At 41.1% G+C, this 25,978-nt stretch overlaps 1 protein-coding gene across 1 annotated transcript in view; it reads right to left on the bottom strand.

Annotated features, from left to right (window-relative positions):
* kiaa1109 (KIAA1109 ortholog) overlaps nucleotides 1-25,978 on the bottom strand; it is a 523,818-nt gene that overhangs the window by 296,622 nt on the left and 201,218 nt on the right. The window contains exons 28-36 of the mRNA XM_070862493.1: nucleotides 24,850-25,105; nucleotides 23,633-24,458; nucleotides 14,608-14,678; nucleotides 14,115-14,288; nucleotides 13,057-13,177; nucleotides 6,250-6,396; nucleotides 5,058-5,185; nucleotides 3,648-3,850; nucleotides 2,625-2,737 (exon numbers count right to left, since the gene is read on the bottom strand). Of these exons, the coding sequence (XP_070718594.1) occupies nucleotides 2,625-2,737; nucleotides 3,648-3,850; nucleotides 5,058-5,185; nucleotides 6,250-6,396; nucleotides 13,057-13,177; nucleotides 14,115-14,288; nucleotides 14,608-14,678; nucleotides 23,633-24,458; nucleotides 24,850-25,105 (2,039 nt within the window). The remainder of the gene's footprint in view (nucleotides 1-2,624; nucleotides 2,738-3,647; nucleotides 3,851-5,057; nucleotides 5,186-6,249; nucleotides 6,397-13,056; nucleotides 13,178-14,114; nucleotides 14,289-14,607; nucleotides 14,679-23,632; nucleotides 24,459-24,849; nucleotides 25,106-25,978) is intronic.

The following is a 25,978-nucleotide window of genomic DNA, read 5'->3' as shown; positions in this document are numbered from 1 at the left end:
GCCTGAAATTGACTCTGATCTAGAATCATGTGTGCATCAGTGCAATACTTGCATGCAGCTTGTAAAGTACCAGCGGAATCTCCACTGAGTCTTTGGTCGTGGCCATCTAAACCATGGGTGAGGATACACATCGATTTAGAAGGTCCTTTCCTGGGAAAGATGTTTTTTGTTGTGGTGGGTGCATATTCAAAGTGGCTAGAGTGTATTATTATGTTATCCAGTACGTCTACAGCTACTATTGAGAGCCTTCGTGTCATGTTTGCTACTCATGGTTTGCCTGACATTGTTGTGAGCGACAACGGATCTTGCTTCACAAGTCTGGAGTTTCAAGAGTTCATGAAACTCAATGGTATTAAACATGTGAAGTCAGCCCCATTCTAACCTGCTTTTAATGGTCAAGCAGAGCGTGCTGTTCAAACGATCAAGCAGATTATGAAACGTGTAACTCAGGGTTCACTGCAGACTCGCTTGTCCTGTATACTGATTAGTTACAGAAGAGAATCTCAAGACCAACCTCTCTCTTGTTCATCCCGATTTGAAAACAGATGTCAAAGTCAGCAAGGGTATCATGATCGTGCTGCTGTGTCACATGACAACTCTGTCAACGATCCGGTTTATGTGCTGAACTATGGTCAAGGTCCAAAGTGGAGGGTAACAGAGTGTTTATTGTCGTGCTCAAGAATGGGCAAACATGCAGGAAACATGTTGATCAGATAAAACTATGGCACACGGATAAACTGGAACCGCTTGAGGAAGATGCAGTCAGTGGCCAACCAACCAATGTTCATTCATCAGAGGAATTTTTATGTCATTATTTAAATTGGACCTCCAGTCCCTAATGTAGTAATTACCACTCCCATCAGCTTTCAGTCACAACTGACTCAGAACGCTCGCCTAGAATTGAAGTTGAACTGAGACGATCAACTTGTGAGCAGAAAGTTCCAGACCATCTTAATTTGTAATAAGACTGATATTAAGATCTTGAAAGGGGATGTTGTTATGTATTTATGCTTGGGTCACCAGACACCAGGGGGCACCACTGTCGAAGGTCATCAGGCTGTACACGGTCACTGGTATATAAGCACGGATACCATGTCACGCGGGTTACTTTGGACGCGAATAAAGTTGGATCAGGTTTACACCTGAGGCAGTTTACAATAACAAGTCTTTTGAGTCATTACATTCATTACAATAACATTCTGGTGAATTTGCACCGCACTCCTTCCAATATATCCTTTCTAAGATGCGGTGTCCAGAACTGTACACAGTACTCCAGATGTGGTCTCAGTAAGGCTTTGCATAAATGTAAAAAAAACTTCCACCCCTTTATATTCTAGCCCTCTGGATGTAAAATCTAACATTCCATTAGCTTTTTTGATTTTTTTTGTACCTGTCAATTACATTTTAGTAATCTGTGTACATGGACCACAAATTCTCTTTGGACCTCCACTGTTCCTAGATTTTCACCATTTAAAAAGTACTCTGATCTATCCTTTTTTGGCTGCATTCAAATCTTTCTGCCACCATTTTGCCCACTCACTTATCGATCAATGCCTCTTTGTAATTTTATGCTCCCATCTACACTATTTACTATACCACCAATCTTTGTGTCATCGGCAAACTTGGATACATGGCTCTCAATTGTGTTATCTAAAGCATTGATAAATTTCAGATCTTTGTGGGACATGATTAGTCACTTCCATCCAATTAGAGTATATACCCATTATCCCTACTCTCTGTCTTCTACAGCCTAACTAATCTCCTAACCAGGGAAATAATTTGCCTTCAATTCTATGAGCTTTAATTTTAGCCAACAGTCTCTTTTGTGCAACCTTATCAAATGTTTTCTGGAAGTCCATATAAACTACATCCCTGTCTACTGCTTTAGTTATTTCTTGAAAAAATTCAATTCGGTTCGTCAGACATGACCTAACCTTTACAAATCCATATTGGCTCTCTCTAATCAACTCAAATATCTCCAAGTGCTGAGTCACTCTGTCCTTAATTATAGATTCCAATAACTTCCCCACAACAATGATAGACTAACAGGTCTATAATTTCCTGGTTCCTCTCTCTCACCTTTCTTAAATAACATAATTTGCAATTTTCCAATCTAAAAAAGACAATTCCTGAATCGAGAGAGATTTGGAGGATTATGGCCAAAACATCTGCAATTTCTTCACCTACTTCCTTTAAAACCCTGGGGTGGAAACCATCAGGTCCTGGGGATTTGTCAGTCTTTAGTGCCATTATTTTTTCAAATACTGTTTTCTTGCTTATGTTAACTTTAGTGAGTTCCAGTCCTTGATTCATTATTAAAATCCCTGGAATGTCAGGTATATTATCTTCTTCCTCGTAATTATTCCACAAGTCTGCCATTATCTTATATTCATTTGCAATATTATCCTCATCAGTCTTTAATGGACCCTTGACTACCTCCTTCCTTCTAATACAATTGTAAAAGCTTTCTGTGTTAATCTTGGTATCACTTCATATTCCCTTTTGCAGCTCTCACTGTCCTTTTTGTCTTCCTTTGCTATTCTTTATCTCTCCCAGTTTCCTGGATCGACACTATTCTTAGCACTTTTATATGCTCTTTCCTTTAGTTTTATGTTTTCTCTCACCTCTTTCATTGACCATGACTGTTTTATTTGGTAAGTGGAGCTCTTTCCCCTTAGAGGTATATACTGGTCCTGTATTAAGCTAAATTCTTTTTTGAACACCTCCCACTGTGCATCTGTAGTTTTACCCAATAACAGGTTTTGATCAATTTGCTGCAGTCAGTCTCTGTCTCGTCCTGTTAAATGAGCTATTTATTTTCTATCAACAAGGAATAGATCAAATCAAACCTTGGATGACAGACCAGTGTACCAACAACTATAATAACATGTCTGTGCAATTATTTAGTGGGTTTCCAAAGGAAGATAAAAACATGATTAACGTTCAGACTAACAAGTTACGATTTTATCATGTCAGATTTTATTTTCGGGGGGGGGGGAGGAGTGTTTGTTATTTCCATTACATTTCTTTGCTTTTAGAAAAATTATTTGGAAAAAACTGTGATTTGTAGTGGATTTAGAGAGAAGCAGCATTTTCTCCTCACATCGTCCGACTATTTGCCAGCAGTCGTTTTCTCAAGGTTAGAACTTTATTTTGTTCTTCCCAATTGTTGACCCTTCTTAGCTTAAGACACTGACCCAAGTGGCCATTCTTCATGCACAAGTTTAGGCAATGAGTGTTTGACAATGGAGCTAATCAGAGCTCAGCCCAATTCTATTCATTTCACATCCACACATGCGCTTTCCAGTTGGCCTCGCTGGATAGCAAACAAGATTGGCCACCATAGTCAGTTATTGTGATTCAACTGCTGCTCAGGTCAAAATCAGGTAATTCAGACCTTCTGGTCTGAAGATAGTGTGCAGGGTAGTGCCCATCAGGGGCGTTAAGTTCGCAACTTCAATGTTTTTTTCATCTCCTACTCTTCTGGTGACTGGTAATTATCTTAAAATACAGTCAAGTGTATACTACAGTGCAACTAATTGCTGTTTTGCTTTTAGTAACATGTTATTATATTAGTACTTTGATAAATGGACATTTATTGATTTAAACAGAAGTCTCAGATGACAACTATGAGTTAGCCATCTTACCTGTAGTGCTAAGACCTCGTAACTGACCATGTATACGATGGATATTAAGCTTGGCTGCCAGTTCTTTTCCTCTCTCTGCTCCTGCATTTGATCTGAGGGAGCCAGATGATTGTGGTTGCATTTTACTAGCATTCACATACTTGTCAAATGCAACAGATGCTCTGCCTGCATCTGGATTGTTGCTTCCATCTTCTACTATACCCCTAAAAGAAACAGTTGTACAAGACAAGATTCAGACATAATAAAGTCAAAGCAATCATTCATTGCATATGCAATACAAACTCAAATATGTATTTTTTTTCCCCCTTAACTGTGAGAAATAATGGCCCAGAATTTGCGGTCGGTATGACGGTGTACTCAGAGTACGCCATCATACCACCTTTGAAAATATGAAAATATGAATGTTTATCATGTAGAAAGTTATGCATACCCGCAAACTAAGGAAAGGGTCTTCAATAATCAATTAGAGGCAGCAGGAGCAATTTAATGGACTTTCTGCAAGTGAAGAGGACCGCCCCATGTGATCCCAGGTACGCTTACATACAACGGTGCGCCCCTGGGATCCATGGGTCACTACGCTGCGCAACTCCGCAACGTTTAAAAGCAACTTCTCTAAGGAGGGGATCACAGCAGATAAGTGCGATTCCATTCGGAGGTCAACAGTGTACTCTTTAGCTACGCCGCCAACCGCAAATTCAGGGCCAATCACATTCTAAGGTTTTGTACACTAGATCCTAATTATTTTACTGGATCTAGATAATCTGTTTACACTTGTTTTAGTAACTTGAGGGGAAAGTTATCTTCATTAACACATCGAATGCAAAGCATATTAGAAATGAGAAGATTGCAAATCCACTATAATTTCGAACAAAGACAATTCAAACCTGTTGTTTCAGGATGCTATCCATCTCGCTGTGAACACCAACCTTTGAACTCTAACAAAAGCAATTCATACAACTTTAAACAAATTTAATAAATGACCACTTCCCGTGAGATAGGAGTTTGTTCCAAAAATGGATATGTTATCCCATCCACGTCTTGTTCACACACGCTAATCCACGATGAGTCACTTCAAAGATAGCATGTTAACTTTGCCAAAATTGATTACAGGTATATCAATATGATATAACTTCTGGCTTAAAATGTTTACAAAATAGTAAAACTATCAAGACATTTATTACATCTTCGGAATCCTCAAGATAAGATTTGCACTCTTAAAACCGCTTTCATTATCCATAGCATTTTAAAACTTGAAGCAGTCTCCTTTTTGAGTGAGACATCAATGCAGTATAAAAATTACATAGCAGCAAGCAACAAATGTAATAGCTACGTAATGGCTGCAATTAGCCTTAATAATGCGCCCTGAATGCTTAAAACAGCATTCCCCAAAACAAAGCTTTATTAATTTACCTGTTCATCAGAATTTGAGTAGAAATTCTGTCAAAACACAATGCAACCAGAGAAACCTGAGTAACATTCTTGTTTGCGTTGAAGGTTGGAGGTTCTTCCACTGATGCTTGCAAAAGACACAAATTCACCTGAAAGTTTTACAAAAGAAATATATGTAGCGATTAATAGTATTGTTTTAAATAGATTTTTAAAATTCTTGGTTCGTGGTGACACTGGCAAGGCAGGATTAATTGCCAAGCCCTAGCTGCCACATATCAAGAATTAACCTATTTTGTGTGGGACTGCAGTCACATGTAGGCCAGACTGAGTAGGGGGTGGCAGGTTTCTTTCCTGCAGGGCGTGAGTTAACCAGCTGGATTTTTACAATCATTTTCATGGCCATTTTATCTGGAGCCAGCCCACAAATGATCAGATTCAATTTCCCATCTTGCCATGATCTTTGGGATGCCAATGCAGTACCAACCATATCCACCATGTCACTTAACTGTATGAACTATATTTGGGTCTACAAGATCTTTAGCACACCCCAACACAGGCAGCGAGTACAAAAGGGGTTGGGAGAATGACGACAAATTGGATGGTCCTGAGTTGTAATTAAATGAGGCACCAGCCCCACAATACAGCTGGGATGCTGAGGCAGTACTCCAGCATCACAGTGCTCATTTGGAAGTGATGAAGAATAGAAGGCCATCATCAAACCTTTTTTTAAAAAAAACTGGACCACACTGCCCACACCCTATTGGATCCTTCCTCCAGACACTGGGAAAGTGTCAGATGCAGTACAGGCAGCCAGCAGCTCTTCACTGGCTAGTGCCACTGCCAGATAGCATAGCCATGGCACTCCTGCTGCGTCATGAAAAACGAGTAAACAAAATTAAATTTGTTTTTATTCATGGGCGCTCGTTAATTATACAAATGATTGGCCTCGCAATAATCATTGGTTCAGCCCATTTGTGCACAGTGCACGCAACATCTGCACGGTTCCAGTGATCACATTATTTGCCCACTGAGTTGCTGCAACTTTCCTTCAGAAAGTCCACTGCGCACAAATTTATTACGAACTTATCCCCAAAAGTTAAATACCAAAAAACAAAATGACTGTCTTCAGAACATTAATAGATTTCTAATCTTGCGAGGATTACCCATGTTCAAAAGCAAATATCCTGCAATATAAATTTGGATAATGGCATACCTTTGGTATGGAAACATTAGCTTGAAAACCCTTTATTTTCACATTGTCTTGTTTAGCTGCTGAATTTGTCCGTGTCTGCCCTGATTTTGTGATACCAGTTGTGCCATTTTCTATTTTGGAGGTTCGTCCTTCGTGCTTTGCAGTTGTCTACAGAAAGAGAATTTATATTCCATAAAAATGTTCAAAATTATAAAGGATAAAGCAGTTTACCTTACCAATAACTACTGTTAGCAGAGGGAAATAAAACAATGATAGATGCGCAATAAGTGAATTCTGTTTATAATCTCTGCCGGGAGAAATCCAGCTGGCCTTTCTCTTTCTGTGCAGTCAGAGCTTCAGACATTCTAGGCAATCAGGTTCACATCTCCATAGCTCCATGGTTAGAAATATCAAATTTCTTGTGACAGTCTAATAAAGCAGTGTATCCAATTGATAATTACAACTTGCATTTATGTAGCGCCTCAAACATAGTAAATCATTCCAAGGCACTTCACAGGAGTGTTATCAAACAAAATTTGACACCATGCCAAATAAGGAGATATTAGGCAGATGCATGGCAAATGGATTTCATTGTGGAGATGTGCAAGTGATGCACTTTGGGAGGACTAATGTGGAGAGAGAGTACACTATAAATGGCACAATTTTGAAAAGTGTAGATGAGCAGAGAGACCTTGGTGTCCATAGACACAAATGCTTAAAGATGGCACGCCAAGTTAATAAGATGATTAAAAAAGCACATGGGTTACTTGGGTTTATAAATAGAGGAATAGAATATAAATGCAAAGAGATCATGCAAGAACTTTATAAGTTACGAGGTCGGCCTCAACTAGTGTATTGTGGGCAATTCAGGGCACCACACTTCAGGAAAGATGTAAATATCTTAGAAAAGGTACAGTGGAGGTTTACCAGGATGTTACCAGGGAGAAGGGACTTCAGTTATGAGGAGAGGTTGGAAAAGTTAGGACTGTTTTCCTTGGAACAGAGAAAGTTAAAAGGTGATGGAATAGAAGTTTTCAAAATAATGCGAGGTTTGAATAGAGTAGATAAGAGAACATGCATTCCATTCAGCGAGTGGGTCAATAACCACAGGGCATTGATTCAAAATCATTGGCAAAAGATCTAGAGGGGAATTGAGGAGAAATTTTTTCCAGTGAGTTGTCGGGATCTGGAACACTCTGCCTGAAAAGGTGGTGGACACTGATTCCATAAATAATATTAAAAGGGAGTTGGGCAGATAAGTAAGCATGAGGAACTTACAGGGTTACAGACAGAAAGTGGTGGTGGTGGGGGGGGGGGGGGGGGGGAGATGGGGACTAAGCACAACTGCTCTTTCTAAGAGCTAGCACAGGCACACAGGCCAAATGGCCTCCTTCTGTGCTGTAAGTTTCCATGATTCTATGATGACCAAAAGCTTGATTAAAGAGGTAGATTTTGAGGAGCTTCTTAAAGGAGGAGAGGTAGTGAGGCAGAGAGGTTTAGGGAGGGGTTTCCCGAGCTTCGGGCCTAGGTAGCGGAAGGCATGGACGTTAATGGTAGAGTGATTGAAATCGGGAATGTGCAAGAGGCCAGAATTGGAAGAGAGCGGAGATCTCAGAGGGTTGTAAGGCTGCAGGAGGTTACAGAAAGGGCAAAGCCATGGAGGGATTTGAAAACTATGGATGAGAATTTTAAAACTGAAGCATCGCCAGACCGGCAGCCAACGGCGAGCACAGGGATGATGATTAAATGGGACTTCGTGAGAGTTAGGATACGAGCAGCTCCAATTTATGGAGGGTGCAAAAAAGGAGACCGGCCAGGAGATCATTGGAATAGTCAAGTCAAGAGGTAACAAAGGGTTTCATGAGGGCTTCAGCAGCAGAGAAGCTGAAGCAGGGGCAGAGTCAGGCAATGTTATGAAGGTGGAAGTAGTCGGTCTTGGTGATGGAGTGGATGTGTGATTGGAAGCTCATTTTGGGGTCAAATACAATACCAAGGTTCAGCCTCAGACTGCTGCCAGGGACAGGAATAGAATCGGTGGTCAGTGAACAGAGATTGTGGCAGGACCTGAAAACAATGGCTGACGAAGTCATAGTGAAAAAGGAGATCATTGAGATACTGGGTGAGCTAAAAAGTGATAAAGAAGAGGTACTAGAAAGGCTGGCTGTATTTAAAGTAGGTAAGTCACCAGGACCAGATGCGATGCAACCAAGGATGCTGAGGGAAGTTAAGGTGAACATTGCATAAGTACTGGCCATAATCTTCCAGTCCTCTTTAAATATGGGGGTGGCGCTAGAAGACTGGAGAATTGCAAATGTTACATCCTTGTTCAAAAAAGGGTGCAAGAATAAACCCGGCAATTACAGGCCAGTCAGTTTAACATCGGTGGTGGCGAAGCTTTTAGAAATGATAATCCGGGACAAAATCAACAGATAAGTGTGAATTAATTAAGGAAAGCCAACACAAATTTGTTAAAGGCAATTTGTGTTTAACTAACTTGATGAGGTAACAAAGAAGGTTGAGGAGGGCAATGCGGTTTATGTGGTGTATATGGACTTCCAAAATGCATTTGATAAGGTGTCACATAATAGGCTTGCCAGAAAAGTTGAAGCCAATGGAATAAAAGGGACAGTGGCAGCATGGATACGAAATTGGCTAAGTGACATAAAACGGAAAGTAGTGGTTAACGGTGGTTTTTCGGACTGGAGGAAGGTATACAGTGGTGTTCCACAGGAGTCGGTATTAGGACCACTGCTTTACTTGATATATAATGACTGGAGCACAATTTCAAAATTTGAAGATGACACAAAACTTGGAAGTTTAGTGAACAGTGAGGAGGATAATGATAGACTTCAAGAGGATGCAGACGGGTTGATGGAATGGGCAGACACATGGCAGATGAAATTTAATGCAGGAAAGTGCAAAGTGACACATTTTGGTAGGAAGAACGAGGAGCGGCAATATAAACTCAAGGGTACAATCCTAAAGGGGGTGCAGGACCAGAGAGATATGTGCACAAATTGTTGAAGTGGCAGGGCAGGTTCAGAAAGCAGTTAAAAAAGCATACGGGGTTCTGGGCTTCATAAATAGAGGCAGAGAGTACAAAAAACAAGTAAGTTATGATGAACCTTTATAAAACACTGGTTCGGTCTCAACTGGAGTAGTGTGTCCAATTCTGGGCACCGCATTTTAGGAAGGATGTGAAGGCCTTCAAGAGGGTATAGAAAAGATTTCCAAGCATGGTTTCAGTGATGACGGACTTCAGTTACTTGGATAGCCTGTAGAAGCTGGGGTTGTTCTCCTTAGAGCTATTCTCTACTGCTCTTAAACCCCTGTCCCCACCACACTCATCTCCAACAAGTGCGAGGAGCTCATGGATGACTTTATCTCAAAGATTGAGACCATCCGATCAGCTGCCTCTGCCACTTCACTTCCTTCCCCATGCCCATCGGGCCAAACTTCCTTTTGAGATTCGCCCTGCCTTAGCTCTGAACTCGCATCAGTTTCTCTCTGATCTCCACTATTTACCTCTCCACGCTCATCTTATCCATGAGTCCCACTTCCTGCTCCCTTGACCCTATCCCCACTAAACTGCTGACCACCCATCTGCCTTTTCTGGCTCCTGTTAGCTGACATTGTTAACGGTGCTCTCTCCTCAGGTACTGTTCCCCTTTCCTTCAAATCTGCTGTTATCAATCCTCTCCTCAAAAAAAAAACCCTTGACCCCACCGTGCTTGCAAGCTACCGCCCCATCTTCAACCTCCCTTTCCTTTCCAAAGACCTTGAATGTGTTGTCGCCTTCCAAATCTATTATGTTTGAATCCCCTCAATTTGGTTTCCGCCCCTGCCACAGTACCGAAATGGCTCTCATCAAAGTCACAAATAACATCTTGTGACTGTGACAAATGTAAACTATCCCTTCTCGTCTTTCTCGATCCGTCCGCAGCCTTTGACACAGTTGACCACTCCAAACTCCTCCAACACCTCTCCACCATCATCCAGCTGGGTGGGACTGCACTTACCTGGTTCCATTCTTATCTATCTAATCGTAGCCAGAAAATCTCCTGCAATGGCTTCTTTTCCCACTCCCGCATCGTCACCTCTGGTGTCCCCCAAGGATTTATCCTTGGCCCCCTCCTATTTTTCATCTATATGCTGCACCTTGGCGACATCATCTGAAAACATAGCGTCAGTTTCCACATGTACGCTGATGACACCCAGCTCTACCTCACCACCACTTCTCTCGACCCCTCCATGGTCTTGTAATTGTCAGACTGCTTGTCCGACAAGCAGGAACGTTCTCCAAATAAATTTTATGAAAACCGAAGCCATTGTCTTCGGTCCCCACCACAAACTGCGTTCCCCAACCACTGACACCATCCCTCTCCCTCGCATTTGTCCGAGGCTGAACCAGACTGTTCGCAACCTGGGTGTCATATTTGACCCTGAAATGAGCTTCCAGCCACATATCCGCGGCATAATTAAAACCACCTATTTCCATCTCTAACATTGCTCGTCTCCGCCCCGCCTCATCTGCTGCTGAAACCCTCGTCCATGCCTTTTTGTTACCTCTAGACTTGACTACTCCAATGCACGCCTGGCTGGTCTCCCACATTCTACCCTACATAAACCGGAGGTCATCCAAAACTCGGCAGCCTGTGTCTTAACTCGCACCAAGTCCCAGTTACCCATCACACCTGTGCACGCTGACCTGCATTGGCTCCCGGTTAAGCAATGCCTCGATTTTAAAATTCTCATTGTGGTTTACAAATCCTTCCATGGCCTTGCCCCTCCCTATCTCTAATCTCCTTCAGTCTCACAACTTCCCCCCCGCTACCACCCCCCTCCCCATGCCAAGATATCTGCGCTCAAGTTCTCTCCTCTTGAGCATCCATGATTATAATTGCTCAACCATCAGTGGCCGTTCCTTCAGCTGCCTGGGCACTAAGCTCTGGAACACCCTCTCTAAACCTTTCTTTCCTCCTTTAAGACGCTCCTTAAAACCTACCTCTGACCAAGCTTTTGGTCATCTGCCGTAATTTCTAACGTGGGCTCAGTGTCAAATTTTTTTTTGTCTTACAACACACCTGTGAAGCATCTTGTAATGTTTTACTACGTTGAAGGCGCTATATAAATACAAGTTGTTTTGTTGGAGCATAAAAGTTTGAGAGGAGATCTGATAGATGTGTTCAAAAATTGAGGGGTCTAGACAGAGTAGATAGGAAGAAACTGTTCCCATTAGCAGAATGGTCGAGAACCAGAGAACACAGATTTAAGGTGATTGGCAGAAGAACCAAAGGTGACATGAGGAAAAACTTTTTTACGCAGCAAGTGGTTATGATCTGGAACGCACTCCTGAAAGGATGGTGGAGGCAAATTCAATCGTGGCTTTCAAAAGGGAATCAGATAAGTACCTGAAGGAAAAAAAAATTGCATGGCTACGAGGAAAGGGCGAGGAAGTGGGACTAGCTGAAGTACTCTTGCAGAGAGCCGGCATGGGCTTGACGGGCCGAATGGCCTCCTTCTGTGCTGTAACCATTCTATGATTGTGGTGCAGGGTCCTGGAAACATTTGCTTTCTGTCTCAAAGTATTATTAGATGGATAGACTGGAGAAATTACACAGAGAGTGGTTAACAACCAGAGGTACTTCGACTAAACAAATATTCAATGCTGTATCTTTTACTATTTATTATTTTTATTAACAACCTAACTAGTACTATCAAATCTGAAGACAATGGCCTAGAAATCCCAGTCGGCTGTTTCCTGCGGACGATCGAGTGAAAAAGTTAAAAAAGATGCTCACTTAACTGTTCCTGCTGTGCCCACTAGAGATCCAGATCCTGAGGCCTTCTCTCATTGCACGTTGGAGCGTGTGCACATCAGGACGTCCGTAAGCTGGAGCTGCAGTCACATGGCTCTGAGCAACCAATCCAAATACAGTATTTTCTCATTCATAATAATGGGAACTCCGTAAGTTGGAGTTCCCATTATGATTGAGAAACAGCCCCAAACACCCAAAACACTAATAAAAAATAGAAAAAATACTCAACATACTTAACATTAATTTAAATTGAAGTTATTTATTTCTTATAAAAAAAATATATTTTTCTGATTTTTTTTAAAGTTTTTTAAATTATGGTTTAAAATAAACTTACCTTAGTGGGCAGGGTTTTTAACAATAAAATGTGTTTTTAAAATTTTATTTTATTATGTTTTTGTGTGTTTTAAAACTCTTACGCCTGTAAAAGTAGGCTATGCGCCTGCTTTTATCAGGCGCAAGAGTTTTCAGGACATTTGCTGGGCAAGCTATGGGAAAATACCGCAATCTTGCCACAGCGAATGTCCTGGCTCCCAAGATGCAGAAAATCGATCACGCTTGACAGATCGGAAAAGCCGGTTTTCAGCGCATGCACATTGTGCGCTGAAAACCGGCTTTTGCGATGCCTTCCCGGATCCATACACACTCCGTACGGATCCAGGGAGGCCGGGATTTCCAGGCCAATATAAAACTCTATGCAAGAATTGGCAATAAAGAGATTGGTTGGCTGCAAGCCAATTCATAATTCTGTAGTGGGAGTTCAACCCGCAGCTTTCTGACTTGGACAAAAGTGCTACCAATTGAGCCAAGCTGATACTACTACGCTGAAAATATCCATGTGAAATTTTAAACAGAGACGTAAATTTTTTTTAAATATAAAAGTGCAGTGAATATTACACAGTGATCGGAGCTTTTTTCTTCAAAAGATTAATTCGGCTTTTTTGAGAAATCTAGTAATGGAACATAGCATTCCACCCCTTATTGTCTAACCTGAATTCCACAAAGCACTTACCGTTTCGGAACTAGCTGATTTGCTGTTCAGAAGAGCCTCTTTTAGCACTTTAGCATGCAGATCATCCACAATCGCAGCAGGATGCCAAATGCCAACAAAGTGAACCATTGCTTCAAAATATCTAACAATAAGAATAATTAGTAATTAGTTTCTTACATAGAAAGAACACGTACAACAGACTGAAGGACTAAGACAGATTTATTCAATGAAATGTCTGTGCTGCACTGTCCAATAGGGCCCAAACTCTAGGTTTTCTGTAAATTCAACGCAGTATATTTACTCATTTTAAAAGTATAAGTGATCCTGAACTGTCTGCTTCAGCTTGAAATGGTAATTATATAAAATGGGTCAAGTCTTATTATAAGAGCAGAGTTCAACATTCACATATAGTGGCCAATGATAGCTGTTGGGGAATTCCGGCATTGGAAAGAGGAGGAAGTTACTTAGCGATGTTGTCACTTTAAATGTTCGCTGCCATCCCTGCTTAATTAGTGATTTTACCTGTTAGATGAAGAAACCTTCCCTATTATAAGTGAAGGTTAAACATATGTGCAACAATCAGTAAAGGCATGTTGACAAAGAATCTTAATATTTTAAATGTCAATTTAAAAATAAAATAGTTACACTCTATATTTTCTTTCAATAATCACAGTTCACATATTGCAAAAAGCTCATACTGCTATACTTCTCAGAAGTGCACCATATCCCCCCCAGAACCACATGCACCTGGAACACATCATTTTGGCAGAAGATGCCCACCATTCAAACAAATAACTAACTCTTGCTTAGACTGTGTGTCCCACCTGCAATGCTACAAAAATAAACAAGATTACACTAGTAATACTCACAACAATATAAATGAAGAAAAAATATTCAAAAAGTAAAACCCTACAGAAGAAAAAATAGGTTGACAAATAACTTAAAATCAAAGTGACTATAAACTGTCATTTTTCCTTTTAATACAGCTTATTTCATGCAGGTCAAATTACAGTCACCTTGACTGACACACACACACACACCAGCTGCACTCCTTTCACGGACATGAATGGTACACTCACCTGTCCAAGGCTTCTGTCACAAGTGGGGTAAGGACAATATCCACCGTTCCTTTTACTTCTACAATGGCAGTGGTCCTGGTCTGAGAGACAGGCTGATCAAGACTCCACTGCTCAGTAACTGTTTCATCATCTGTATTTTCCATCATCGTCTTTTCCAGTGGCGTATAAGGAGCACTGGAATTTTTTTTTAATGATTAATATTTTACTTCAATTGATTACTTTTATACAAACGATTCTACAAATCATAGATGTTCAATTGACTTACTTGTATTATTTCTGTTATCTGTATACAATTTAAAAAATATTTCTGTAATAATAGCAAAGCTGATACCAGCTTTCAAAAATTAGGACAATGAGGTCTCTGGGAGTGTCAATATTTGTAGGTGTTCCAATGGTACAAAAATGTGCAAATGTTGTAGAACAATGTGATCATATTTTGCAAATACTGTTCAAAATGTAATGTTCTGACAGGCAATAATAAAGGAATAAATACCTTGAATTTGATCCCATTAGTTGAGCACCTCTGTCGAGTAATGCACTTGCTGCAAGACCTTGTTTAATTACCTAAAAGTAAATCAACCTAGAACAGTTAATATCTTTCAGGTACAGGATAAACAATTGCTGGATAGTCTATACATTCTGTATATGGTTCAATGCTTTTGCGATTAGACGCAATATCTGAAGTATTGGCCCAAAATTGGCTAGAATGGGGCATCTCGCAGCCTGCCCAGTGAATTGGATATTTTCCTCAACCTTTAGCTCAAAAATGTGTGCGCTACAATTTGCTGGAGGTGCAAGTTGATAACGGTGCAGAGAGGTCAACGGGGCATCTGGGACCTTGGTGAACAATGGGACCAATGAGATTTAAGTGGTGAGAAAGAATAATAGCGAACGACAGAGAAGGAAATGGATGAATTAAAGTCAAATCAGATACAGACAGAGAAGTAAAGAGAGGAAAAGATAGATTGAATTAAAACAGAGAAAAAGAGGCAAAGGAAAAGAAAAATTTAAAATTTAAAATCCCTCTCAGAACAATTTACGGCCTGCAGGAGACTCCAGTTTCAATTTTTCCCTTCTGGCCTTGCGTCTTTCGGATGAGACGTTAAACCAATGCCACGTCTGCTCTCTCAGATGGATGAAAAAGATCCCATGGCACGATTTCGAAGATGATCAGGAGAATTATCCCTGGTGTCCTGGCCAAAATTTATTCCTCAATCAACCTCATTAAAAAATAGATTATTTGATCATTATCACATTGCTGTGCGCAAATTGGCTGCTGCGTTTCCTACATTACAACAGTGACTACACTCCAAAAACACTTCATTGGCTGTGAAGTGCTTTGAGACATCGGAAGGTCGTGAAAGGCGCTATATAAATGCAAGTCTTTCTTTTCTTTTTCTTTCTTTCCGAGGTTGAGTGGCATTGGAGGAACATTAATCTCATCATTAAAAGGGTCCTTACATCGTGTAATATCAGCCCCATCTTTCTGCGGTGAGGTTAATTTGTATTTATGGCACAAATCCAGCAATTTCTTGAAACACACGGGGAAGTTGACACAGAGATCCCACTTTTGTGAGGGTAACAGTGGAGCGGTGCAAAATCGCCCAGCAACTTGATGATTCGCAACCCATGTCGTATCACTTCCTCACTACAAATTGCTGGATTTTGTTTTATATACTAATGATGCATGCACCTTTAACTCGTCATTATTCTGCCAGCAAATTCCCGCCTATGCATTTTTAGCATTCCAAACAAACAAAATGCTCTATAACAAAGCACAGCAGCAGAAGAGGTGCAGTTAGATATAAAAATACATTAAATCTCTTATGAAAAATTAATTTTTAACAGAAGAACTCGCAGATGAACATTGGGCAGGTTAAAACATCAAGTGGCTGAAATTGGTCGTCCACCCATTTCATGACGGTATGCTGGTGGTATGTTGTTGCATACCCCCGGGTACTGCTGGGGCGGAGTGCTGGCAAAATTTGGTGCAGCCGGTCCTGAGCGGTGTGTCAACAGAGTGCGATGGACAGTCTGCTCCAGCGGGTGCAGGGCAAGTTGCCTGGGACTCGGGACCCGAGTTCTGCATACGGCGCTCTTCCATCAACCTCCGTCCCCACGCCCACCCCACCTGAGAAGAGCAGTCCGGGAGACAGAGACTGCCGACGTCCAGTCGCAGGTAAGTGTCTCTGGTAAGTTTAGATTTTTTGCATTGTTTTGGAGTTATTTATAATATTTCGGCTGTCGTGTGACTAAAATTTATCATTGTTATTTATTTATTTGTGTGTTTTTCTGGGGGGGGGGGGGGGGGGGGGTGTTTAGATCTCCGGGAGGGGAAGGAAAAGATCACTGGGAGGGGAAGGGAAGGACAAGATCGCTGGGGGGGGGGGGGGGGGGGGGGAGAGAGAGGAAGAGAAGAAATAGAAACATAGAAAATAGGTGCAGGAGCAGGCCATTCAGCCCTTCTAGCCTGCACCGCCATTCAATGAGTTCATGGCTGAACATGAAACTTCAGTACCCCCTTCCTGCTTTCTCGCCATAACCCTTGATCCCCCGAGTAGTAAGGACTTCATCTAACTCCCTTTTGAATATATTTAGTGAATTGGCCTCAACTACTTTCTGTGGTAGAGAATTCCACAGGTTCACCACTCTCTGGGTGAAGAAGTTTCTCCTCATCTCGGTCCTAAATGGCTTACCCCTTATCCTTAGACTGTGACCTCTGGTTCTGGACTTCCCCAACATTGGGAACATTCTTCCTGCATCTAACCTGTCTAAACCCGTCAGAATTTTAAACGTTTCTATGAGGTCCCCTCTCATTCTTCTGAACTCCAGTGAATACAAAATAGATTGCTGAGAGGAGGAATAGATCGCTTGGGGGGGCGGGGGGGGACACTAGATTGCATGGGGGTGGGGGGGGGAGAGAAGAGAGAAGTAGATCACTGGAGGGGGGGGGGGGACATTGTAGGTTATATACCGCCAACATACCATTAGCATAAAACCACCTTTTTTCAGACAGTGTGTAGCTCCGATGGTATGTCGGTGGTATGCAACCAATTTCAGACTTTTGGGCAGTCTGTAGGGTGCTTCGTGTGGTATGTCACTGGTGAATATCCCGCTGGGCAGTATGTAGTTTTTTTTCGATCAATTTCGCGGTTATGGGCGGTATAGCCACCAATTTCGGTCCTTAATAGTCCAGCATTATATACGTTCTCGTCTCACCAGCATCACGTATATTTTGTTCTCAATGCATCATATACTCTGGTCTTAACATCACCACATAAATTCTATTTCTCAAGCAGCAAGTGGCCAGTGATGTGTGAAAAGCCAGATGATTAAGTTTCACTTCATCAGGAATTTAGCCACAAACGTTGTTTTACTTTGAGGTGCAGTTGGACAAGAGGTTTTCTTTTTATAATTAATGTGTCTAAAGTGAGTAAGTAGAGTTTGATTCTTTGAAAATTTGAGTGCCCGTGCGAATTGAGACGTACACGACCCACATTTTTAAGTGGGACAGGGTACCTTCATATATTGCATGTGATATGTGTCATCATGGATCCTCAATGTATCCAGAGTCAGCACGTGTAGGAAAATGGAGTCCCTGCAGCAGCAGACCTCTGCTCGATCAGCAATTCGCCACACTCAACAACATCAGAGAGGAGAAGGGCTTTCTGGATCATACTCTCCAGAATGTGATCACCCAAGAGGCAGTTCTAGAGCGTTTAAGACACATGGCTATTGTAGAGAAAGAAGTGTGACCATCTGCAGGGGCAACAGATGGGAGGCAGGACACGCAGCTTCAGAGAACTCGAGTTATTGAAATTGTCCAACTGACTCATAAGAACAAGGTGGCAGTAACAGGCTGTCCTGAGCAACATGAAGCAATGGAGTATCCAAAGAGATGAGAAGCAGATCGTCTACAAGAGTGTGGTTGTAATGGAAGATTTTACATTTTTATAAAAATAAACTTTTTTCTGCAATCATGACTATCCCAAATGTTATGTTGCCTCCCTTGCGCCAGCGTGGAAAAACTTCCCTTAAGAGATACACAGCAGCGAAAAGCTGTGGTCCATGTTGGAACAAATGACAGAAAGAAGTATGTTTCAGCTATTTCAGAAGGAGTTTCAGGAGTTTGACACAAACAAAATAACACGAGGACGACAATCTCCAAATTGCCACCCTTGTGTTATTGTTTTGTTTGCGTCAAACTCCCTCTGAACAGGTGAGAAATTTCTTCTCTGAGGGTTGTAAATCTGTGGAATTCTCTGCCCCAGAGAGCTGTGGAGGCTGGGATATTGAATATATTTAAGGTGGCGATAGATAGATAAGGGAATAAAGGGTGATGGGGAGCAGGCAGGGAAGTGGAGCCGAGTCCATGATCAGATCAGCCATGATGTTATTAAATGGCAGAGCAGACTCAAGGGGCCAAATGGCCTACCCCTGCTCCTATTTCTTATGTTCTTATGTTGGAGAGAGGAAGACCAAGAGGAACAAGGCATGGCTGTAGGGTTAGTGCAGGAGTGAAGGGTTTACATTGCTGTGGCATTGTTGTAATTTTTGGAACCAGGGAAGGCAGAGAAGTGAGAAAATTAGGTCGGAGACTCGAGATAGCATGGAGGATCAATAGAGCTGTTAGATTTGAAGCAGAAGGATTGGAACTGAAGAACATAAGAAAGAGCAGGAATAGGCCATTTGGTCCTTCGAGCCTGCTCCGCCATTCAATAAGATCATGGCTGATCTGATCCTGTCCTCAACTCCACTTCTCCGCCTGCTCCTCATAACCGTTGACTCCCTCGATTCAATAAGATCGTCTCTCAGTCTTCTCAACTCCAATGAATATAGGCCCAACCAGCTCAACCTTTCTTCATAGGACAACCCCTTCATCTCAGGAATCAACCTCGTGAACCTTCTCTGAACTGCCTCCAATGCAAGTATATCCCTTCCTTAAATAAGGAGACTAAAACTGTACGCAGTACTCCAGGTGTGGTCTTACCAACGCCCTGTACAATTGTAGCAGGACTTCCCGGTTTTTATACTCCATCCCCCTTGCAATAAAGGCCAACATTCCATTTGCCTTCTTAATTTCTTGCTGTACCTGCATGCTCACTTTTTGTATTTCATGTACAAGAGCTCCCAGATCCCTCTGTACCACGCCATTTTGCAATCTCTCGCCATTTAAATAATAATTTGCTTTTTCATTTTATTTTGTGTATAACCTCACATTTTACCACATTATACTCCATTTGCCAAATTTTTGCCCACTCACTTAGCCCATCTATATCCCTTTGTAAGTTCTTTGCGTCCTCCTCACAATTTTCTTTCCCACCTATCTTTGTATCAACTCCAAATTCAGCTACATTACACTCTGTCCCTTCATCCAAGTCATTAATATAAATTGTAAATAGTTGAGGCCCCAGCGCAGATCCCTGTGGCACCCCACGAGTTACAGTTTGCCAACCTGAAAATTACCCATTTATCCCGAATCTCTGTTTTATGTTAGTTAACCAATCCTCTATCCACGCTAATATATTACCCCAACCCGTGAGCTCTTATCTTGTGCAGTAACCTTTTATGTGGCACCTTATCGAATGCTTTCTGAAAATCCAAATACTCGACATCTACAGGTTCCCCTTTATCCACCCTGCTCGATACATCCTCAAAGAACTCCAGCAAATTTGTCAAACATGATTTCCCTTTCATAAAACCTCGCTAAAATAAACGGAGAGAAAATATTATCAGAGAAGGGAAGGAATAGTTTGAGGTAATGAGAGATTTAAAAAAGTGTTGTAGAAAGGGTGAGGAATTTCACAAAATTTAAAATGAAAAAAATCAGGGGGAAAAGGATCGATGTTCAAAAAATTGAACTCAGGATTGAGTGGTATGCATGTAAAGCATTCACTATAAAATTAGAGAGTGAGAAGCATTAAGAATTATGAATGGATATGCAGTTATAACAGAGGCATGGTTTAGGGTTGAACAGGAATAGTTACTAAATTTTCCTAGTTATAACATTTTCAGGAGAGATGGGAGAGATGCGGGGATGGAAGAAGGGGTGGAGAGGAGGCAGTGTTAGTAAAGGATTCGACCAAAGTGTGAGAATGTAAGGATGATATAGGGGAATTCATTATGGCAGAATCCAAATGGATAGAATTAATAGGAATGGAAATGGTACAATTCTCAGCATGCAATACAAGGGATGAGAGAGAGTTGGAGGTCAGTCGGCACTGCACCGACATATGCAAGAACAACAGAGCAATAATAATTTCTGATTTTAACCATACCAAGATACTGGATAAAGGTAATGCACGTGGTCAAACAGGAGTAAACTTTTTAGAATGCATCCAAGGCTGTTTCTTGAATCAAGTGTTTCTAGTTCAGCAAGAAAATAATCTTTGCTTGATTTATTGCCGAGAAATGAAATGGACCAAATAATTGATGTGATAACAGGAAATAGTGACCACAACATGGTTAGGTTGAAATATAAGATCAGAAAAGATTAATGAATCCAAAGTATTTATTTAATTGTTCTGCCATTTCCTTGTTCCCCATTACAAATTCTTCCGTCCTGTCTGTAAAGGACCTACATTTGTCTTCACTAATCTTTTTCTTTTTACGCACTTGTCGAAACTTTTGCAGTCGGTTTTAATGTTCCTTGCAAGTTTACTCTCATACTCTATTTTTCCCCTCTTAATCAATCTCTTGGTCCTTTTTTGCTGAATTCTAAACTGCTCCCAATCCTCAGGCTTGCTACTTTTTCTGGTAACTTTGTATAACTCCTCTTTGGATTTAATAATATCCTTAATTTATTTTGTTAGCCATGGTTGGGCCACTTTTCCTTTTGTGTTTTTACACCAGAAAGGAATGTATAACTGTTGCAATTCATGCATTCGTTCCTTAAATATTAGCCAATGCCTTTCATGCCTTTTAATGAATCTTCCCAATCTATCAACCAATTCATTCATCATACATTCGTAGTTTCCTTTGTTTAAATTTAAGACCCTAGTTTCGGATTGGACTACTTCACTTTCCATCTTAAGAAAAAATTCAATCATGTTATGGTCACTCTTCCCTAAAGGACCCCACACAACAAGACTGTTGTTAATTAACCTCTTCTCATTACACAATACCCAATCTAGGATAGCCTGTTCCCTAGTCGGCTCCTCAATATACTGGTCGAAAAAAAACATCTCGTACAAACTCCAGGAATTCATCTGCCACAGTATTATTACTAATTTGGTTTGGCCAGTGTATATGCAGATTAAAGTCACCTACAATTACTGCAGTACGCTTGCTACATGCATCTCTAATTTCCTGTTAGTCTAATATCTGTTGTGGGCAAGCTCTTTGAATTCATAATTCAAGATAAAGTGATTGAGCATTTAGAAGCTTTATGTCCAGGGCAGCCAGCATGGATTTATTGAATGCAACTTGTGTTTGACAAATTTAACAGTTTTTTTTTTTTGAAGAGGTTACTGATTAGATAAATAAAGCAAATGCTGCTGATGTGCACACAGATTTTCAGAAGGTGTTTGATAAGTTGTCTCACAAGTGATTCATGAGAAAAATTCAGGGTACGGTATAAAAGGAAAGGTAGCAAGATAAATAGAAAGTTTGTTTGATGGACAGGAAACAAAAATTGGGTAAATGGATATACAAAAGCAAAAATATTGTGGATGCTGGACTCTGAAATAAAAACAGAAAATTAAACCTGCTGTATAAAACAACTTCTAGCCTCTCTCCAGACTTTTCTAGTGACAATTTTAAGGGAAAAAAAACCCCATAACCTCTGCCCCTATTTTTTTCTTTTTTCTGCTTTTTTTTCTCTTTCCCACAACAGCTGTTGATGATTCTGCCATCTCCAATTCACACTATCCAGATGCATCTTTTGTTTCTTAACTTGTCCAATTACCATCTCCTTTTGCCTTGCACCATCATCCCTTTGTCTCTTAATCTCACCTGCCTTCCATCCTATCACAAACCTTTGGTCGCACCCATTTTGAGGCATTAATCCAGGTGGAGCGGTCAGTTTTGCGCCTTGAAAAAGTTTGTGCCTTCCGCGGAGAAATTTGTTGGAATCAAACGAAGAGGTGAAGGGGGCGCTAAATCAGCCATTGCACAGCTGACCTGGGGGGGGGGAAAAGAGGCGCGAACAAAAATGCTGCCGTTAAATTTTGCCGAACCATTGTGCATGCTCCGAACACCAATTCAGATCCCTGGACAAGTCAAGTCTTAAAGGTGCGGCAAGGTAAGTATGCGCGCGCATGAGCAGCTCCACCTCCTCACTGACCTGAGAGGGGGAAAATGGAGGAGCAGGGAGGAAAGCAGAGAGCGCACCACTTCTCAATCGTGGCTCTTGAGGCCTTGCTGGAGACTGTTGAGAGGCACAACAATGCGCTACATCCTGGAGGGGGACGAACGCCATCAGCAAGGGTGTTCAGGAGGCTGTGGAGGGAGGTGGCCCAGCACGTCTCTGCTCCCGACAGTGACTCAATGTTGCAACAAATTCGACGACCTCACTAGGGTTGTCAGGGTGAATACCCTTTACATTAACCTTGCAATGCGTTCATGTGAGCCTCACAGTCTTGCACAATGTAAAGGCTTTACACTGCCCACCCCTTCTCTATGTGTACCAGGCCATGCTCCCTGTTGCTTGAGACACCTCAAAAGCTCTCTAATGCCTCGCCCATCCAAACGTCTCTCACCTTCTACCTCCCGACTCAACCTGAGGACATACACCAACACCTTTTAACTCCATGTGCGGTCGCAGGCCTTCAGCCTCATACTTACTTGTTGCTTTTTGTCCCCAAATCCCACCTTTGACACATCCAGTGTGCGCTGTCACACATACAGAGATGCAGAGTGCGAACTAATGCATTTTGTGAAGAATAAGAATGGGAGTATCCACTTCATGGACAGGTGCTGAGTTTGGATGAAAAGATATAGGGGCTCAAATACATAAATCTCTGAAAGTGAGTGTGCAGGTAGATAAAGTTAACAGTCTTTTGGGTTTTACAAGGAAGGGCGCAAAGTACAAGAGTAATAATAAATTTGTACAAAACATTGCTTCGAGCACAGTTAGAGCAGTGTGTGCAGTTTTAGGTGTTCCATTATTGAAAGGACATTAAAAGAAAAAAAAAAGAAAGAAAGACTTGCATATATTAGCCCCGTTCATGACCACCGGACTTCTCAAAGTGCTTTACAGCCATGAAGTACTTTTGGAATGTAGTCACTGTTGTAATGTGGGAAACGCGGCAGCCAATTTGCGCAAAAGCAAACTCCTACAAATAGCAATGTGATAATGACCAAACAATCTGTTTTTTTTTTGTTATGTTGACTGAGGGATAAATATTAGCCAGGACACCAGGGATAATACCCCTGCTCTTCTTCGAAATAGTGCCACGGGATCTTTTACGTGGATTTCTCAAAAGGTGGTTTTCCCAATGGATAACAGCAATTTCTATGTGTATGTGGAAGTTTAGCAAATGAGAATGCTCATTACTAATATAGAAAAGGTTACAAACCTTAAACATAGGAACAGAAAGCTGGTCAAATGAAGACGAGCTCTCTTCATTGGTTGGTGTATCAAGGTCCAAAGGGCGATGCAGTGAAGATTTTGATGTTCTCTTGTTTGTTGGCTGTTTTACTGACCAGTTGGACACCTGCAGCTGTGTAAGGTAATTTAGGTAACAAGACATCACAATCTGCTGACTTGATAGTGGTCTGCTGTCCACAGCTTTTTCTCCTTCTACAGGATATATATGGTCAGTTGACTCCTCTTCCCCTTCGAGTGCTGATACAAAAGAGGCCTGAGAGGCATGAGTTTTTATAGGATAGCTTTTCAGCTCTTGGACATCTCCATTAACAGAACTATTTAATGGTCCCTCCACACTATGATAAATTGTACTCCTGCTATAGTCAACTGCTTGGGTACGACGCCTCTTCTTTCTTCCTGGGTAGGTTCCTGGACCTTCATCACTACTGACTGGATCGAAGTCCTCGGCTGCTGAAAAGTATGCCTCACTGTCAGCCACAGATATGCTGGAATCGACTGATTGATACTGATGGAAAGTGTTAGAATCTGCTGATGGAGTGAAAGGGAAGGATCCAAAGCTCCTCCTCTGACGAGGAGAATCCAAAACATTCTCATCACTGCGGGACACTTCGCTGGTGAATTGCACACCCATTGCTGCAGGCTGCCGCTCACCAAAAATGGCTGCTGATAAACTTTTAGTACTCCCAAGCCGGGTAGAAGAAACAGAGGCCTGTCGTTTCAAAGGAGAACGGACTAATGATCTATCTTGATTATTGGGAGAAACTGGAGTCCTTCCTGAAACATCTGTTGGACCGCTAAAAAAAAAATGATTTTTTAACAAAAGTGGTCTTTCACATTTGTGTTTGCTTTTTTCATCAATTCCCTGAACAAAGTGATAGGTAAGCAGCCTGGAACCAAGAAACAAGTGCACAACAGCCCCAGTGCTTTCCATTTTCTTCTTCTCCCTTGTGAACAAGAGAGCTTTGACCCTGCCTAACTTCTCTTCACACGCTAGCAAGGTTGGCATCAGGAGCTTGCCATATCAGGAATCAAAGGCATTAAACAACATTCAATTACTCATGGCACAATACAATGGTATACCAAATGAATAACACATTACAATTGTTCAGTTTTGGAAAATTCAATATATCTATAATTTAGATCTTTAATAGATAGATCTACAGTTTATAAATATAATTAACTTACTTTGCATTAGTTTCCTCTGTGTTTGTGCTTAAAACAGGACTAGGCATCTGTATAACACTGTCATCAGGATTAGAGGAAGGACTGTTTTTTTCACTTGCCAACAAAGGGAGTGCAGCAGTCGAACTAGTGTTTTCTTCAGAAGAGGATGTTGAACTGTGAGATTGTAAAGGGACCTGCAAACTTTGGTTCTTTCTCTCCGAATCAATTCCCAGTGATTTAGAGTCCCATTCTTTTCTTTTTGTCCCATTTGTCTTACCTAAATAACCAGAATATAGGTATTGTCAACACAAATAATTTCCTCTATTACTTTCCCGTTGTCAGATATTTCAATTTTAAAATCACTGTTTAAAAAAAACTATTTTGTATAAGAAGCGATGAAGACTTGTAAAATGCACAAGTGCAAACAGTTATAAAGCATCATACTGCATACACTTTATTAGGATTGTCTTATTTTAATGCTTCAGACTAAGTATGAAAACTTGGAAAAGGAAGACATAGTCCCATAATTTGCGATTATCAGCAAAACAAAGGCATTTGCCACTGGCCCCGAAGAAAGCTGTCCACAGAGATCGCAAAAAGTTTGCCTTTTTCGACATTCAATTGATTTCAATGGTCTGTTGTAAGAATCCATATTGCTATACTGCTGAGATGTCAACAAGCTATCTAATCAGCTAATTACATTAAAGAATTCTCAGACAAGAGATCAGGAAATGAGAAGCTGCTTTTATCTGAACTTTTAAAAATGTTAGAGAACAAAATAAAGACTGGGATCATCACATGGGGATAAGGTACAATTTGAAATATTAAACAAATGACAAACATTTTAAAAGTTTTGAAAAATTGTAATTTATCATCATAATGGAGAAATTTGACACAACAAAATTAAAAATCAGTTTTTCAGAACATTTGTTTACCAGTCAATAAACTGTTAAAACCCCAGCTGCATTTATTCCAACTAGGCTTAACATTTAATGGGGTATTTAACAGCGATATTACCACAGAGAAGACAACCTTTTGCCAGTTTCACTGATTACACCAATTGCCGACTGTGGGGGGGGGGGGGGGCACAACGCCTGACTGCAACCTCAGGATTTCCGTGTTTAGATGCGCAGGCACTACATCCTGAACT

This window comes from Pristiophorus japonicus, chromosome 2 (genome assembly GCF_044704955.1).
Source record: "Pristiophorus japonicus isolate sPriJap1 chromosome 2, sPriJap1.hap1, whole genome shotgun sequence".
Taxonomy (NCBI): Eukaryota; Metazoa; Chordata; class Chondrichthyes; family Pristiophoridae; genus Pristiophorus; species Pristiophorus japonicus.
Note: the sequence above shows the minus strand (reverse complement) of the source record. Positions and strands in the feature narration are given on the sequence as shown.